Source organism: Saccopteryx bilineata, chromosome 1, assembly GCF_036850765.1.
Source record: "Saccopteryx bilineata isolate mSacBil1 chromosome 1, mSacBil1_pri_phased_curated, whole genome shotgun sequence".
Taxonomy (NCBI): Eukaryota; Metazoa; Chordata; class Mammalia; order Chiroptera; family Emballonuridae; genus Saccopteryx; species Saccopteryx bilineata.
This window is the reverse complement of record NC_089490.1, coordinates 157,158,354-157,172,981: the sequence shown is the minus strand read 5'-3', so window position 1 is coordinate 157,172,981 and position 14,628 is coordinate 157,158,354. Positions and strand designations below refer to the sequence as shown.

The 14,628-nt window shown below is 58.1% G+C and overlaps 1 protein-coding gene across 6 annotated transcripts; it reads right to left on the bottom strand.

The window, feature by feature from the left end:
- Window positions 1-5,509: 5,509 nt before the first annotated feature.
- Window positions 5,510-14,626, bottom strand: MIDN (midnolin). Of its 6 annotated transcripts, none has more exons than XM_066277529.1 (8): window positions 14,412-14,626; window positions 13,680-14,322; window positions 12,241-12,303; window positions 10,118-10,246; window positions 9,719-10,033; window positions 9,369-9,516; window positions 8,888-9,148; window positions 5,510-7,509 (listed from the first exon to the last, which is right to left on the bottom strand). In XM_066277529.1, exons 1-8 carry the CDS (start codon window positions 14,624-14,626, stop codon window positions 7,232-7,234), a joined length of 2,052 nt encoding a protein of 683 aa, XP_066133626.1. In that variant the 3' UTR covers window positions 5,510-7,231. The 6 variants fall into 6 exon arrangements, with proteins under 6 accessions (XP_066133626.1, XP_066133635.1, XP_066133655.1 ...); XM_066277538.1 differs by having other exon boundaries at window positions 9,369-9,513; XM_066277558.1 differs by lacking the exon at window positions 14,412-14,626 and adding an exon at window positions 12,496-12,583 and having other exon boundaries at window positions 13,680-14,050.
- Window positions 14,627-14,628: the final 2 nt, after the last annotated feature.

The following is a 14,628-nucleotide window of genomic DNA, read 5'->3' as shown; positions in this document are numbered from 1 at the left end:
GTACAGAGAGGATTCCTGAGGACGCATGCTTGTGTGGCCATGAAAATGGGGTATGTGCATGTGCACATGGGCATGGCAGTGTGTGCATGGAACTCAAGTGTGTGTAAGTATACATGGAAACATGCTTGCAAGACACCCATATGAAAAATCACAGGGGTATGTGAGCAGACCCCAAAGTGTGTGCATACAGGATGTGGATGTGGGAGCAGCTGGGGACAGGGCTGGGTATGTGTGACTCGCATGGGCTGGGACTCAGAAAACATGTGTTCATGGCTGGTTGCATGACTCATGCCCCTGGGATGGGCATGCAAGCTGTGCATCAGCAGTGGCCAGGGCCTCTTGGCGCAGAGGAGAGAGACACAGGAGGCCAGAGCCAGGAGGAGGAAGATTTAAACTGCCCCCCACCCAGTTCCTACCTGCGGAAGGTCAGGGCTTCTAGTCCTAGGAAGCTCCAGGTGGTTGCCAACTCTGAACACAGTGAATCTAGCTGTCTTGAGCTTAGTTTCTCTCTTGCCTCCAGTAGAGAGGGTCTCCACATGGAAGAAGATGCCCAGAGCAGGGGGACTCCTGGCAGCATTGCCTGTGATTCTTGGCTCAGGGCTGTGGAAGCTGATTCTTTTACACCTGCCCAGCCCCCCATCCCAAAAGCGTAAAGGCCAGACAATGACCCCAGTCCCCACAAACTGCATGCACATGTGATAAGCTGCAGAGTGGGACTGGGGGACACAAGGAGACACAGACCTTGTATATTTATCCCCACCTGCACCTTGGCAGAAGGTGGGAGCCATAAGCCTGCCTCTTCCATAATAACACATTTGCTCTTTCCCTATTTCATAAGGGTCCAGAACCTGGATGGTGGTCCCTTCTACTGAGGGAAACAGAAGCACACACAGGGTGATAAATGCAGTGATGAACAGGCATGCACTAAAACCATGCATTCAGGCATAGAACATGTATCAAGAGGAGCTAACCCCCAGGGATGCCCTGTCCACTTGACCTTGGCTGTACACACAAGATGTTATCCCTCACACACAGACTCTCTGAAAGCACAATGGGCTTGTGGCATCTCCATGGCAACAATGGAGTGACACAAATGGAGAGTGCCCCCTTCTCTGGCAGCTGCAGGGACTCAGGGAAGAACTGTGGGGAGAGCAGCCCACACATATGCCCACATTTTCCTGCACCTGTCCCCACCGGAATCACCTGGCTGGGCTCTAGTGGGCATGAGTGGGCGAGTTTGTAGCTGAGTGCTGGGTGTGTCTAGAGAGGATGCTCCCTTGGGTGAGCAAGTCTTCCAGGATCTGAGTGGCCACTGACCGGTGTAACTTCCAATTTTGCGGTTTTTTTAAGGGAGATCTTGGTCCAGGATTAGAGTGGGGATGCAGTTCGATTTGAGGGTCACACAGTTGATTGAGGTTATGGTGGAACCACAGTGTGGATTGGGGCCATTTTGGGGGTGTGTATAGTGTTCTGTATTGAAGTTGCTGTGTTGTAGAGCAGGGAGGTGATGGACTGTGAAAGAGGGTGCTATTCATGAGTGTCCAGCAAGAAGGCGGATTAGTCTGTCTGGGGCTGTAAGGGACCCTGTGTGGGAGTCTGGGGTGGTGCTGTAAGAAGCATCTGGGGAGTGAGGGGGTACAGTGCAGGGGAAGAGAGGGGTTAGACTGTGGGGGACTGCCTTCCCCTGCCACCTGCCCACATTCCAGAAGGGTTAAGGGGTACCCTCCCTGCCTCTGCCTGCTCCCTGACCTGTAACCTTTGCCCAAGCCCACTCCCTTGGTCCTGGGCACCCAATACAACAGCAGCTGGCTCCAGAGGACGGTAAGGTGATGGGTAGAGGCTGAAATGTGCAAGGATGTGGCAGGTGTTCCCCCAGGGAGCCCCCCACCAGAGAGAAGATGGAAGTAGTGGAGGGACTGCTGGGACAGAGACCAGAGGAAAATAGAGGGAGACCCATGCAGGAACAGAAACAGGCTGAGAGACTAAGGAAAGCAAAAGGAAAGAAGGAGAGACAGGGAATAAAGACAGAAGAGAGAACTGGACAGGAGAGGGAAGCAGAGAAGAATGGAGACCAGGGGCAGACATGAAGGTAGCTGCCCAAGGACACAGAAGTAGGGTAGGGCATTTGGGAAGTAGGGCCCCAGGTGACAGTGGCCCAGCCCCAACCCACAGGTGGCTCCTCACATGGCCAGAGTGACACCAGAAGCTGCTGGTCCTCTGCCCTCCCAGCCATGGGTGGGACTGGAGTCAAGACTCATGGGTTGGGCCACAGCACCCCTAACTTAGTAACTCCCATCCCTAAAGAGCCTGGAAAGGAGGGCGGATTCCACCAGGACTGATGGGAGTGGTTGTGCCCTGGGCACTCAACCAGTGCTGGGGGTGCAGCTGACCTCAGTGGCACACCACTCACTCCCATTTCACCAGATGGCTCCTGAGCAGGGGCTTGGCTCCCTAATGTCCACCCCAAGCGACCTCCTTGACTGACTGCAACATTTGGCATTTCAACAAGGTGCAGATAGCCCCAGTGACCCATGTGGCCATCCTCAGAGGGCTCTGGCCTCAAGCAGAAGGTGGTGACCCCAGTGACCTGCCCACCCACAGAGGCCTCATCATCCCTGGGGCCCCGCCCACCTGGGAGCCACCACCTGGACGCAGGCTCCAGGCCTTGGTGGCCACACCTTGTCCACACCACCATCCTCAACCCTCATCTCAGTCTTGAGTTCTGTGCCTGGAACCAGTCAATGGTTTGGCTCACATCCTCCCCAACTGACAAAGCCTACCCTGTTCACACTGACTGCTGCCTTCTCTGGGTGACTCCTGGGTATATAGCCCAATCTGAGCCACAAACTAGACTTCCTGAGGCCTTCATCTTTTCTCTGTAGTCGTCAACAATCTCTGCTGGAGGCTGGCCAGATATCAGGGGCTTATAGGGGCACCTTCCAATCTCCCAGCTCCCTGCAGCCCACTTGCCAATCACCTCGCTATGAACAAGAGGCTCCTTCAGACATGCTTCCTTCAGTTTCTCCCCCAAGCCTGGGCCTAGCATCCTGCTACGTCTGTCCTGGATGTTGTGGCCTCTGCTGCCTCCACCTGCGCCTCCTCCCTGGTCGCCATCACATTCCACATACCACGGACTTGGAAAATTACCCTTTCAGGTCCTTGGTGTTTTGTTTATTTCCCCCCTCCAACTTGATTTCCCAGCTGCCCCACAAATGTACCTGCTTTCAAGTCTCTTGGTCTTTGCACACGCCGTGTCCCCCACCTGAGGAACCCCTTCCCTCTTCCTCTATTTGGCAAACTCCTATTCCTTTGGCAAAGTCTCAGCCCAAGTGCCCTCCGCCCTTTCGGTCCTCGGCGCTTCCCTTGGTTGGGGACTGCAGCCCCGGCTCGCGCACTCAGAGCCGTGGGGAGGAGGGCAGCTGGCAATACTTGAGCGTGTAAGGGGGGGTTGCTCGGGAGCGCGCCGCTGCGTGGTGGGGGCATGTGCAGCCCGGATACGCCCCCTCTTCGGTAGGCGGAACCTCCGCGGTCAAAGTAGTGGCGGGGTGAGGGTTGGAGGGGAGAGGTGAACGCCTCCGCACTGCGCTTGCGCACTCAACCCGGCCACGACGCAGTCCCGCCTCTGGGAGGAAATTTCGTGCCACTATTGGTGTGTGCAGACGAGCTGACGGGGCAGCCACCAATGAGACATCCCTGGTGGTGGGCGGGCCCTGAGCCGCAGTCTGGTAGGGGGCGGGGCGCCTCCTCCAAGGTGACTCCAAACTCGTTTTGCGGCGCGTTGCCCTGGAAACCACGTTTCTATCTCTGCGGGCACGCGGGGGCCGCCTCTTCCCCATTCATCTTTTTCCTCAATGAGGGAGGGGGCGGTGCAGGGTCTACCCCGACCCTTGCGGTCCTAGCAGCCTGTGCGCTCTCTGGGCGTTAGTTTACTTATCCGCGCCTCCTACTCCGGCGTGGTCTGACCTCCCCTCAGGCTGCTTCACCCCTTTGGCTGGGCACCCCCCCACACACACACATCCAGCGCGTTTGTGCACTGCGGCCCGCAGTTCCTACGCGGGACGGGGTCCTCCTAAGACCTCGCGGCAGGGCACTCGTGGCTCTTGCACCATCGGCTGCGGCCTGATGGGTAGGTTCCGGGGCAGCACCACAAGGGCTCCCCGCCCTGCATTGTGCAGACACAGCCCCGTGATTCAGCGGCTTCCTCAGTGGACACCCTCCCTCCGCATCCCCTATCCAGCTCTATGGCGGTCACCTGTGCCAGAGTGTTCAGCCCTCACTCTATGAGCCGCACAGCATAGGCAAGGGTTCCCCCTGAACTGCCCCGACCCACGTTTCTACCACCTACGGGGACGTTTGTGCAGTTGACATTGAGGTCTGAAGCGATCGGCCTGACCTGGGCATTCGGATACCTTTTTGCTGTGGGCAGACAAGAATGATTTGGGGGTAAATGGGCAAAGAGCCTCCACAAGATGCCCCTCAGGGCATTCCTGGGTGGGAACGTTTGCCTTCCTTATGTGGTCCCTAGATCTGGAACTCCGGCCATCAGAAATCTGCCAGGGGTGGTGGTCCCTAAATCAGAAACACCCCCAATTCTCACCAGGCAAGTGATGCTTACATTTGAGTCTCCCTTTTCTCATCTATTAAATGGGAGTGTAGGCTTGACCTGTGGTGGCGCAGTGGATAAAGCATTGACCTGGAGCGCTGAGGTCGCCAGTTCGAAATCCTGGGCTTGCCAGGTCAAGGCACATATAGTTGATGTTTCCTGCTCCTCCTCCCTTCTATGTCTCTCTCTTCTCTAAAATGAATAAAATCTTAAAAAGGGGGGAGTGTAATTACTTCCCTTAGGTGCCAGTGTTTAAATGAAGTAATCTATGTAAAATAAGTATTATGATTGTCCTGTGTCTGCCCAGCCCCAAAATGGATGAACAATGGGATACTGGAGAGGACCCATTCTTGGGGGCCCCAGGCTGAGCAGTTAGTTGTTCCTGGGTAGGCTATCACCTGGAGGCTGAATGCATGGTCAGGGATGGGGAGTGTTGGAATCCAAGATTAGGAAGAGGTCACCCAGGGGCTGGTGGCCTTGCACACCAGCTCCAGGCCCTGATAATTATGGATCCCCTACTAGAAAGGATGAAGGCCTTTTGATAGTATCCTGGTAGGGGGAGGGCTCAGGTCAGGGGCCAACTAAAGCAGGGAAACTTAAGAGAGCAAAGAACCCTAGTCCCTGCCCACACCCTGCAGGACTTCCGGCCTCCGGAGGTGGCCTGCCCCTCCCTCCTCTGCAGGGGTAGCTTCCTGCCCACCTTCACCCCAAGGAATGGAGAGGGCCTAGAAGGTTATGGGATGCACCTCTCCTTGTTTACACAGGGACCCACTTGACACTTCAAAATGATAGGAGACCCCAGCATCCACATCATAAAGAGCCCCCCCACGCCACTCCCAGACATGTAAGACCATCCCCTATAATGCTCTTAAGATTTCCCCCCCTCAAGAGGGGAGCAGGCAGGACTTTCACTGGTGTCATTTTCTGTTTATTACTTGAAATCACGGTGTTTGTGTAGATTTTCTCATACAGGAAATCCAGGAAAGGTGCAGGCACACCCCACAGCCTGACCCCCACCCCCAGGGTAATGCGGTAATGCTTCCTGGGGGAGGGGCAAGGTGAGGATGGAGGGCCTGGGCAGAGCTGGTACCTGCCTGAGGCCTCTACCCTCGGACCCTGGGGGGCATAGACATTGTTTTAAAAAAACAAACAAACAAACAAGGAAACACACATTTAAATAGGTATCCAAGACAGTTCTTCAAAAACAAACCCCCCTTTCTTCTCCTTTTGGAAAAAGAAAAACAAATTATTGACCCCTAACCCTGACCCCTCCCTGCCCACCCCCCCAAAAAAAATTTACAGAGCTACAGTTAACACATGATGTTCACATCTGAAACCATTAACTTGAAACACAGTGGGGAAGTGGTGAGGACCTGGGATTCATCTACAAGTAGGACAAAAGGAGGGATACAGGCAGGGGTGGGGGTGTCCTGCAGGACAGACAGGTGTATGGGGGGGAAGGCCCAGACATCTCCATTTTTTCAGTAAAAAAGTGAATGAAAAATAAACTCCACCCACATTGAAATGGACCCAATGGGGGGGGGGTGTCCCTCTGCTCTGGGGGCCAAAGGCCCCTGTGGCATGGGCATGAGTAAGGAGGTTCCAAATTAGACCACCAGCAAAACCCCCCAGGGGGTTAATGCTACACAGTGTAACCCCTAACCATGAGATTCACAGCTCAGCACTCCCTCCCTCGAGGTTGTAGGAGGGCCAACCCCAGACACCAGTCCACAGGCCCAGATCCCTCAGATTGGGCTGAGAAGTAGAGCTGGGTCTCCCCAGCCCTATAGCCATTTTTCTCCTGATTTTTCAAGGGATTCCCAACTACTATTGGCTCAGTCAGAAAATTAACAGTCTATAAATACCCCGAGCTTAGAACGAAAAATAGGGGTAGGGCTTGAGAGTGGCATTGAAGGATAACGCACAGTGCGAGGCCTGCAAAGGCTGGCGACAGGTCTGTTCCCCTCCCTACCTTTCCTGCCAGGAAAATGTGCCACACCCCCACCAGAACACCAAGACAGGCTCTGGCCAGCCTCTCCCCTGAAACGGCTTTTCTTTTCCAGCAAAAAGGAACTAAGAAGAGAAAAAGTACAGACGTAAAAGACAGCCTCTGGTTGGTGCAGCTGTGGATTCTGTGAGGTGTTTGGAGCCCTATGGGGCCCTGCTGGCTGGGAGGTGGGGGGTGGTCAGAATTGGCAGTGGGGGTTCTCTTTGCTGCCTCCTCCTGTCTGTAAAGTGCATATGAGGCATCTACATTTTTTACTTAAACCTGAAGAGGGTGGGAGAGCAGCAGAGCCAGAGGAAGGGGTGGGGTGGCTTCCTCTCTGCTTTGAACCATCTGGAAAGACTGCTACATATTTGGAGCTTGGGAAGGTGGGCAGGGAATGACCCTGCATGGTTGAGGTGGGGCAGCAGGGCAACAGAGGAAGACGTGGGAAGGTGTGAGCGGAACCGAGGAGGCAGGAACCCAAGGCCACGGAGAGTTAGGAAAATCGTGAAAAATGAAATTTTAAAAAACCAGAAGGATGCTGGCTGGGGAGGGAGGGGCCTCCTGCAGTGCCCACTGCCCGCCCTCCTGAGCTGGGCGATGCTCTCAGCCATCCTGGGCAGGGATGAGGGACAAGGTTCCTAGGCCACCACAAACTCTGACTTGATGTCGGGGTTGACTTCTGGCTTCCAGACGGATTCCTCAAAGTCAAGGCCTAACCCTGCAGCCTCACTGGGGCTACCACCACTGTCTCCACTGCTGCTGTCGCTGCGGCCGGTCTTGCGGCTGGGCGGCCAGTGGTAGGGGCCTCGAGCATCCCGCCGAGCCTTTCTGCGGAGGCGTTTCTGCTGGAGCAGCAGCTGCAGGCGCTCCACCTTGCAGCGGGTAGCTCGGTTCTCTGTCTGCCGCAGCCGGTCCCCTGTAAAGGAGGCAGGGACCATGATCCCTTAAGAGAGAATGAACCCCCAGCAAATGCCCACCAACCAGAGGTGGATTTAACAGCGGGCAATCCGCATGCGCCCTGGGCCCTGACTTCTGAAGGGCCCCACAAGACTCCAACTTGACATTTTTTTCTAATGACACCAAGTTTGGTTTCATATGTGCAATTTTAACCTTAATAGTACATAATTTAAAAAAAAAATTTTTTTTTTCCCTGAAGCTGGAAATGGGGAGGCAGTCAGACTCCCGCATGCGCCCAACCGGGATCCACCCGGCATGCCCACCAGGGGGCGATGCTCTGCCCCTCTGGGGCGTCACTCTGTTGCATCCAGAACCATTCTAGCGCCTGAGGCAGAGGCCACAGAGCCATCCTCACTCAGCGCCTGGGCCATCTTTACTCCAAATGGAGCCTCTGCTGCGGGAAGGGAAGAGAGAGACAGAAAGGAAGGAGAGGGGGAGGGGTGGAGAAGCAGATGGGCGCTTCTCCTGTGTGCCCTGGCCGGGAATCAAACCTGGGACTCCTGCACGCCAGGCCGATGCTCTTCTGCTGAGCCAACTGGCCAGGGCCATAATATTTTTTATTTAAAAATATGGTTAACATGTATTTTTATTTTCCTTGTCTCTTTTTTTTTGTCTCTCTTTTTTTTAAAGGGGCCCAATATTTTCCTATGCAACTGGGGGCCTCAACGGATCTTAATCCGCCTCTGCCTCAACCCCCATGTTAGGCACAGCCCAGGCATTCTGGACACTCAGCTCCATTGAGGGAGCCAGTGCGGATCATCTGCCAAATTAATCTCCAGTAGACACCCCCTTGGAGCTGCCAGTTTAAACTTGTTCCAGTGTCCAGCACACCATGTCTGAGCACTGTGAGGGCACGGCCATGTCCAAGACAGACATTTTAGGACACAGTCACTGCATGAATTAACTGCAGCTTGAGCCCTTCCAGCTGCTTCTGTAACTGAGAACTCAGGGTAGTGCCTTGGGGGGCCCACTGGACAGATTGGTACCAACAGTCTGTGAGACTCTGGATTTAAAGGATAAAAACTGTCGGGGGACACAGGTTGTCCAGCGAGAGGGAAAGCTGGGTTCCCTCCTTAGACTGACTTGGCCATTCACTGAGGCTTCACCTGTCATCTGGAGAAAGTGCCCAAGGGGGGCAAGGAGGAAATGTAAACAAACCCCTTTTGGGAGGGCACAAGGACACTCTGTGCCTCCAACACATGCTCCCTTCTCTTTGAGCTCTCCCAGAACAGACTAAGTTGCAGCTGATGGCTTCTCAGTCTGAGGTGGGACAGCTGCTCTGAGCTGCACAGATGGGCCTTGAGTGCTGGCAATGGATAGGGCACCCTGACACTCACCTGTGGGCTTGCCCAGGCGGGCCTGACTCAGGGAGGCAGTGGTTGTGGCTGCCAGCTTTTCACAGGAGGTAGTTTTGGGGGCGAGGTCTGCAGTGGGTGAGGCAGGTGCACACTGGGCATGGCAACGCAGTTGGGTCAGTGATGGGGGCATGCCCTGGTAGTGCCGTGTGGCACTCAAGAGGTCATTGAGGATTTGCAGGATGGTGCCAATGTCTCGCCGTGGCCGACCGCTGCTGTCCTGGCAGTTGGGATGCAGGGTACCTTCCAGAGGGGTAGAGTGTCTTGTTGAGTGCCATAGGGGTAGGACCCTGAGGCAGGAATGACACCAGGACCCCCACCCATGCATGGGGACAAAAAGCTTGCTGTAGGGTCATGAGCGTAAGCGGAGATGCCGGGGGTGGGGTGGGGTGGTAATGTGTTCCACTCTGACGTGTGTGCATGTAACCACTGCTGGGACACAGGTCGAAGCCATGTCACCTACCAGAGAAGGTCCCTGAAAAGACTCCCGGGGCGTGGTTCACGAAGCTCTCAATAATGGCACCAGGTTTGCGGGAACGGGAGGTGGGGCTGGCCCCAGGGGTGGATGTAGGGCTGGCCTGTGTGCTGGCAGCAGGGGAACAATCCATCTGCTAAAAGGGGAGGGAGCACGTGAGCTTAGGGTGTAAGCACAGACCTTGGGGTTCAGAGTCCAGGAATCAACCACCAGCCCTAGGATCAGGGATGGCTACTGAAACAAGGGATACAATTAGGGGCTGAGTCCCCGCACCTTCCTCCCACCTCATCCAAGCATAGCCCACCCTGGGATTCAAAGGATAAGCCCTTCTCACTTACTTCGGGGCAGGTGGTAGAGGCTGCGTGGGAATGGAAGGAGCCGGCTGTGACAGGAGAAGGAGATTCAGGCACAGGGCTGGTGGGCACCGGGGGAATGCGGGCAGCACTGGACACTGGTCGGCAGGGTGAGGACACAGGGGTGGTCACGCTGGGGTCCCTGCGGGTGGCAGCGGCTGCAGCAGCAGCAGCCGCCAGCACATGGCGGTGTTGTAGCGGAGCATGCTGGGCCGCGAGCTGAAGCTGGACGAACATCATGTGGTCACCCACTCGAAGAGCCAGAGTCAGTGGTGAGCGGCCTGACAAGAAGTCACTGACCTGCAGAGATTGGCCTGTCAGCCCCAGGGTCCCAGCCCTAGGCGCCCCCAGCCCAGCCCAGCCCAGCCCCCCATGCTGTGTGACCTGGGGCCTCTCGCCGCCCCTCTCTGGGCTCTGGGGTCCCTGTCGGTGCCACGGATGCTTAAATAAAATGAATCGGTATTTCCGGAAGCCGCCTCCGCCAGCCCGGCCCGGCCCGGGCGCCGCTGGGGGCTGTGGGGGACAGAGGCAGGTCAGACAGGGGGGCCTGGGTCTCCCTAGCCAGATTGGTTCTTTCAAGGGGAAACTGAGGCCAGAGGGGGCGGGGTCTATCCAGAGGTCACTGCTCTCAAATAACCCTCACCTTGTACTTTTTCCCCATTCTCTCAAACCCCCATGTGATTATGGCAGAGGGACCTATCTCAGGCCCCCTCCCAGTTTAGCCATGGGGGTAGGCAGCAAGTGGGTGAAATTGCTGGCCAAACTTTTCATCTTAACCTTTGCTTTTTCAAGATAAATATTTATCTGTTCTAGGCGGGGCAGTGGCTGAGAGGGAGGCGTCACTGCTGAGGGAGGGAGCCCTGACTGGTTCCCTGGAGCCAGGGTCCCCTAGGGCCTGAACACAGCCCACGCAAACACAAACCCTCCAATCGAGGTCCCCTTTCATAAAGGGTGTGGGGTGCCTTTGACCGCCGTCTGCACTGGGGCCTGGCCAGCAAAGAACACTCCCCAGGGGCTGGGCTGGGGTGGGGGGAGGAAGGTTTCTGAGAAGTGACACAGGCTGGATGACTCAGAACAACCGCCTCCCAGCTCTCCCCTGGCAGCGGCTGGCGTAACCTTCTCTGCTTGGGGGCCTCAGGGAGGAGGTAAAGGAGGCAGGCAGTATGAAGCCCTTACCCCCCCTAGCCCAGTCTGCATGACCCTCCCCCATCCCCAGAAATGCCCTTTCAGGAAGGGCCTGGGATGGCTCCCAAGAGTGGTTGGGGCACTCCCCCTAACTCCCTCCTGCAACTTCCTCCCTGGGGAGCGCAACCAGGCAGGCATGATATGATGCCAGGCAGGGAGCAGCCCTGGGAGCCTAGTTGATCCACCCAGTACCCCCCCCCAACCTCCCTTTTGGCATAGGCACCCCAGGGTGGATGTGAACCAAACACACAGGGCCCCTACAGCAACCATTCCCCCCACCAGAAGCAGGGAGCTCAGTTCACATCTGCCCCAGGAAATAAGGAGCCCCCTTGGGGCTCCCAGGATTCCTGTTTTCCCCTATCTCACAGTCCCTCCTGACAGCAGACCACCCAGATCCTGCACATCCCCCTCCTCGCCCCCCCCCCCACCAGCTGGCTGGTGAGGGCAGGATGCTACATGTCGGGGAGGGGGCGAGGGCCTCAGGCAGAAGGAAGGGAAGCGGCTGAGCAGGTTTCCTGCGGCTGGCCAGCCCAGACAGGGAGGCCTAGAACCTGCCCACCCCCTCTAGGGGAGGGCAGCAGCCTGCTTCCCCCACCCTGGCAGCAGGCAGATAGCTGAGGCCTGTGTCACCCTCCTGGGAGGAGGCCCTGCCGCCAGAAAAATGAGAAAAGGAGGGAGAAAAAACCGGCTGCAACAAAACAGGTAACCTGGGTGTGGGCCAGCCCAGGTCTCCTAACTATTTTCCTAACATACTGTGTTTGGCCTCACTGGGTGCCTGGTTGTCCCCCTTCCGCCCCACCCACTTTTGGGCAAAGAACAAAGACCAGAAAGAGGAGGGGGAGGGGTGACTACCCACCCTTCACAATGAGGTCACAGAAGGCAGAAGTTGTGTTATGGAGGCCAGCACCTCCCTCTCCTCACCAGCAGAAATTTTATAAAGGTTGCTGGGAATGGAGGGGAAACTTCAGTGGCCCTGGAGAGGCACCCTCAGGGACACAGGCCACCCGGGTGGAAGCCTGGGCCAAGGTCACGGCACAGGCAGTCTTGTGAAAGTTTGGCCCCCCCATCCCCCATGGCAGCCCTCCCTCATGGCAGTCACCGTGGGAGAGAAGGCCCTCAAGGTCAGGTGGTAAGTGCTTAGGGGGAGGGAGAAGAGGAAGCTGAGTGACCAGGCCAAGCTGGCACAAAGGCGGGGCAGTGCAAGTCCCCTCCCCACAGGTCTCCTGGGAGCACAACAGCCCCAGGCTATCCAGAGAGGGGCTGTGCATTGGGCCTGCTAGACCCTGGGCTAGGAGGGGTGGCACACATCTCACCAGTCTCACCTGGGTTTCTGTCAAGCTCTCCAAGGCCTGCATCACAGACTGTTCTGGTCTTGAGGCCTGAGACTACAAAGAGAGGGAGAGGAGGAGACCCTGAGCATGCATTATAGGCTGGGAAGGCCCTGCTAGGTATATGTGAGGAGTGGGGGGAGGGCCAAGGCTTCCTTGGCGGGCAAGGGAGCCCAGATATGTGATAGGGGACCATGCTGGCATGAAAGGGGTCTGCCCGCCCATGTTGGGGCCTTCTTAGCCATTTACCATGAGGCCCGCCTCCACGGTGGGCACGAGAGTCAGCTTGCTGCCATCCCCCACGCCGAACTCCTGCAGCTTCCCCGAACTGAGCCGGCTGGTGTGTGGGGGGGGGAGGGGGGAGGAAGGAAGAGGGTGAGGCTACAGCAGAGACCAGGCAAGGACGCGGAAGCAGAAACTGAGGGAGAGGACTGTGTTCTGTGCTTGCCGGGGAGACCCAGTAGTACTTCAACCCCCTTCTTTATCTGGCCCCTAGACCCAACGCCTTGAACGTGAGGGAGAGGTTCACCAGCTAGCCTGGGACCTTATGGAAGTGGATCAAATCCTTTCTCTCAAGGAACTTCAACTCTGGACTGGGGCACCCCTTTTGTACCTAAGCAGGGCACTTTTTCATTACCTGGACCCCATTGTGCCCTGTTTGACACCTTCCTTAGCCATCCTAGGGCCAGCCTTGCCTGTAATTCACAGACTCTGGCCACGGGTTCGTCTTTGTGGGGCCACAGGGCTTAGCCTTCAAGGGCTTTGCCTGGCCAGGCTCCCCCTCCTCCCTCCCTCCCTCCCTTCCACCCTGGCGCAGGCCGCCGGCGCTCAGACAAAGGAGACCCTCCCCCTCCCGCCCCTCCCCCACAGAGGCCCCTCCACTGGGGATGGACACAGCGTGTCCCCGGAGGCCCGCGAGAGGAGGGCTTCCTAGACTAGAGGCGATTTAAATACCACAGGGGAGGGGGAGAGGGAGGTTGAGAAGAGCTCTCAGTGGCGAGAACAAAGGGGGGCAGAGAGACGCAAATGGGGGAGAGACAGCCAGACGCAGAGGGGGCCGCCGAGCAGATGCGGAAGCCGGTGGAGATGCAGGCAGGGGAAGCGACGGCAGCGCCCCCCACCCCCGCAGCCGGGGGCACCGCGCCGCCCCGGGGCTCCTGCCGTCCCGCGAGGGGGGTCGCCTAAGCCCAGCTGGGGACACCCTCGCATCCGCCTTTGTGCAGCGAACCCAGGAAGGGGGGAGGGGACCGAAGCAACCAAGGCCGAGCAGAGGGCGCCCGAGAGCGCGCCACCGCCCCCACCCTCCACCCTCCCCGTCTGGCCGCCCCCATCCTTCCCCGAGCTGCGAGCTCTTTGTTCCAGTCCGGGGGCCGGGGCCAGCGGGGGTAGCAAGCCAGGGGTGCGCTGGGGCCGGGGAAGCGCGCGGTACCTACGTGTCTTTGTGGAGCAGCGCCAGGCGCTCCTTGGGCACTTTGAGGCGCTGGGACAGCCGCTTGCGCAGCCCCTCCACCGTCTCGTCGGGGGACACCAACAACTCGTAGCGGGTGCCCGTCGTGCTGTGGATCGCCAGGCTCATGGATGCCGCATCCGCCGCCGGGCCCAACTCGCAGGCGCCGCCAGAGGCCCCGCGCCGGCAGCTCCGGGCGCCGCCGGGCTGCGGCTCCATCCCCGGCCCGCGCTGGGGGGCTGGGGTCCGCGGGGAGCCGCCAATCCTCGCCGCGCCTCCAGGCAGGGCGGGGACTCCCCGAACTAGGGTTCTCGGGAACACGGGGTACAGGAGGCAGCGCGTGTTCCCTTCGAGAGAGAAGGTCCCAGGAGCAAATAGCGAACCAAGAATCCCAGTGGCGCTCTGGGGTCCTGTCGGCTCGTAGGGGTGCCTTCCGGGAGTAGGAACAGCACTTGCTGCTGCTTTCAAGGATGCCGGGCGGTGACCGAAACTCCGCGGGCGCGGGAGGAGGGCCCCGAAGGAATGGGCACGGCTGGCCCGCCGCGCTTAGTGCCGTCGGCAGCTTCGGCCGCGCTTCCCCGCGCGTCACCTCCCTTAGCAACAGTCGACGCCGCCGCTGCTCCGAGGATCTGGGGGTGAAAGTAACAAGAAAAAAAAAGTTATAATGTAGCAACGTTCCAAGAGGCGGGGTCTCCGCCCCCTCCCATTCACTACTTACTCTGCCGGCCCCGCGCCGACCAATCGGCGTGCGCCGAACGCCCCGTGGGCCGCGCTGACCAGCCAATGGAAGTAGCCAAGGCGCTGCCCCACGTGGCTGCTGGTCCCGCCCTTCGTCCCGCCCCTGCCCCGGTGGCCAAAGGGAGCGCGGCGGAGGCGGAGCTGGCGCCGCTGACGCCAGCCCCCACACCCCCGCCCGTGCCGGGGGCCATTCATAA

Coding starts and splice junctions, on each gene's coding strand:
- MIDN (XM_066277529.1), bottom strand. CDS start 14,626: ATGAATGGCCCCCGGCACGGGCGGGGGTGTGGGGGCTGGCGTCAGCGG. Junction 14,323..14,411: donor GTCGGCGCGGGGCCGGCAGA/GTAAGTAGTGAA, acceptor TTTCACCCCCAG/ATCCTCGGAGCAGCGGCGGC. Junction 10,034..10,117: donor GGGGCGGCGAGAGGCCCCAG/GTCACACAGCAT, acceptor CAATCTCTGCAG/GTCAGTGACTTCTTGTCAGG.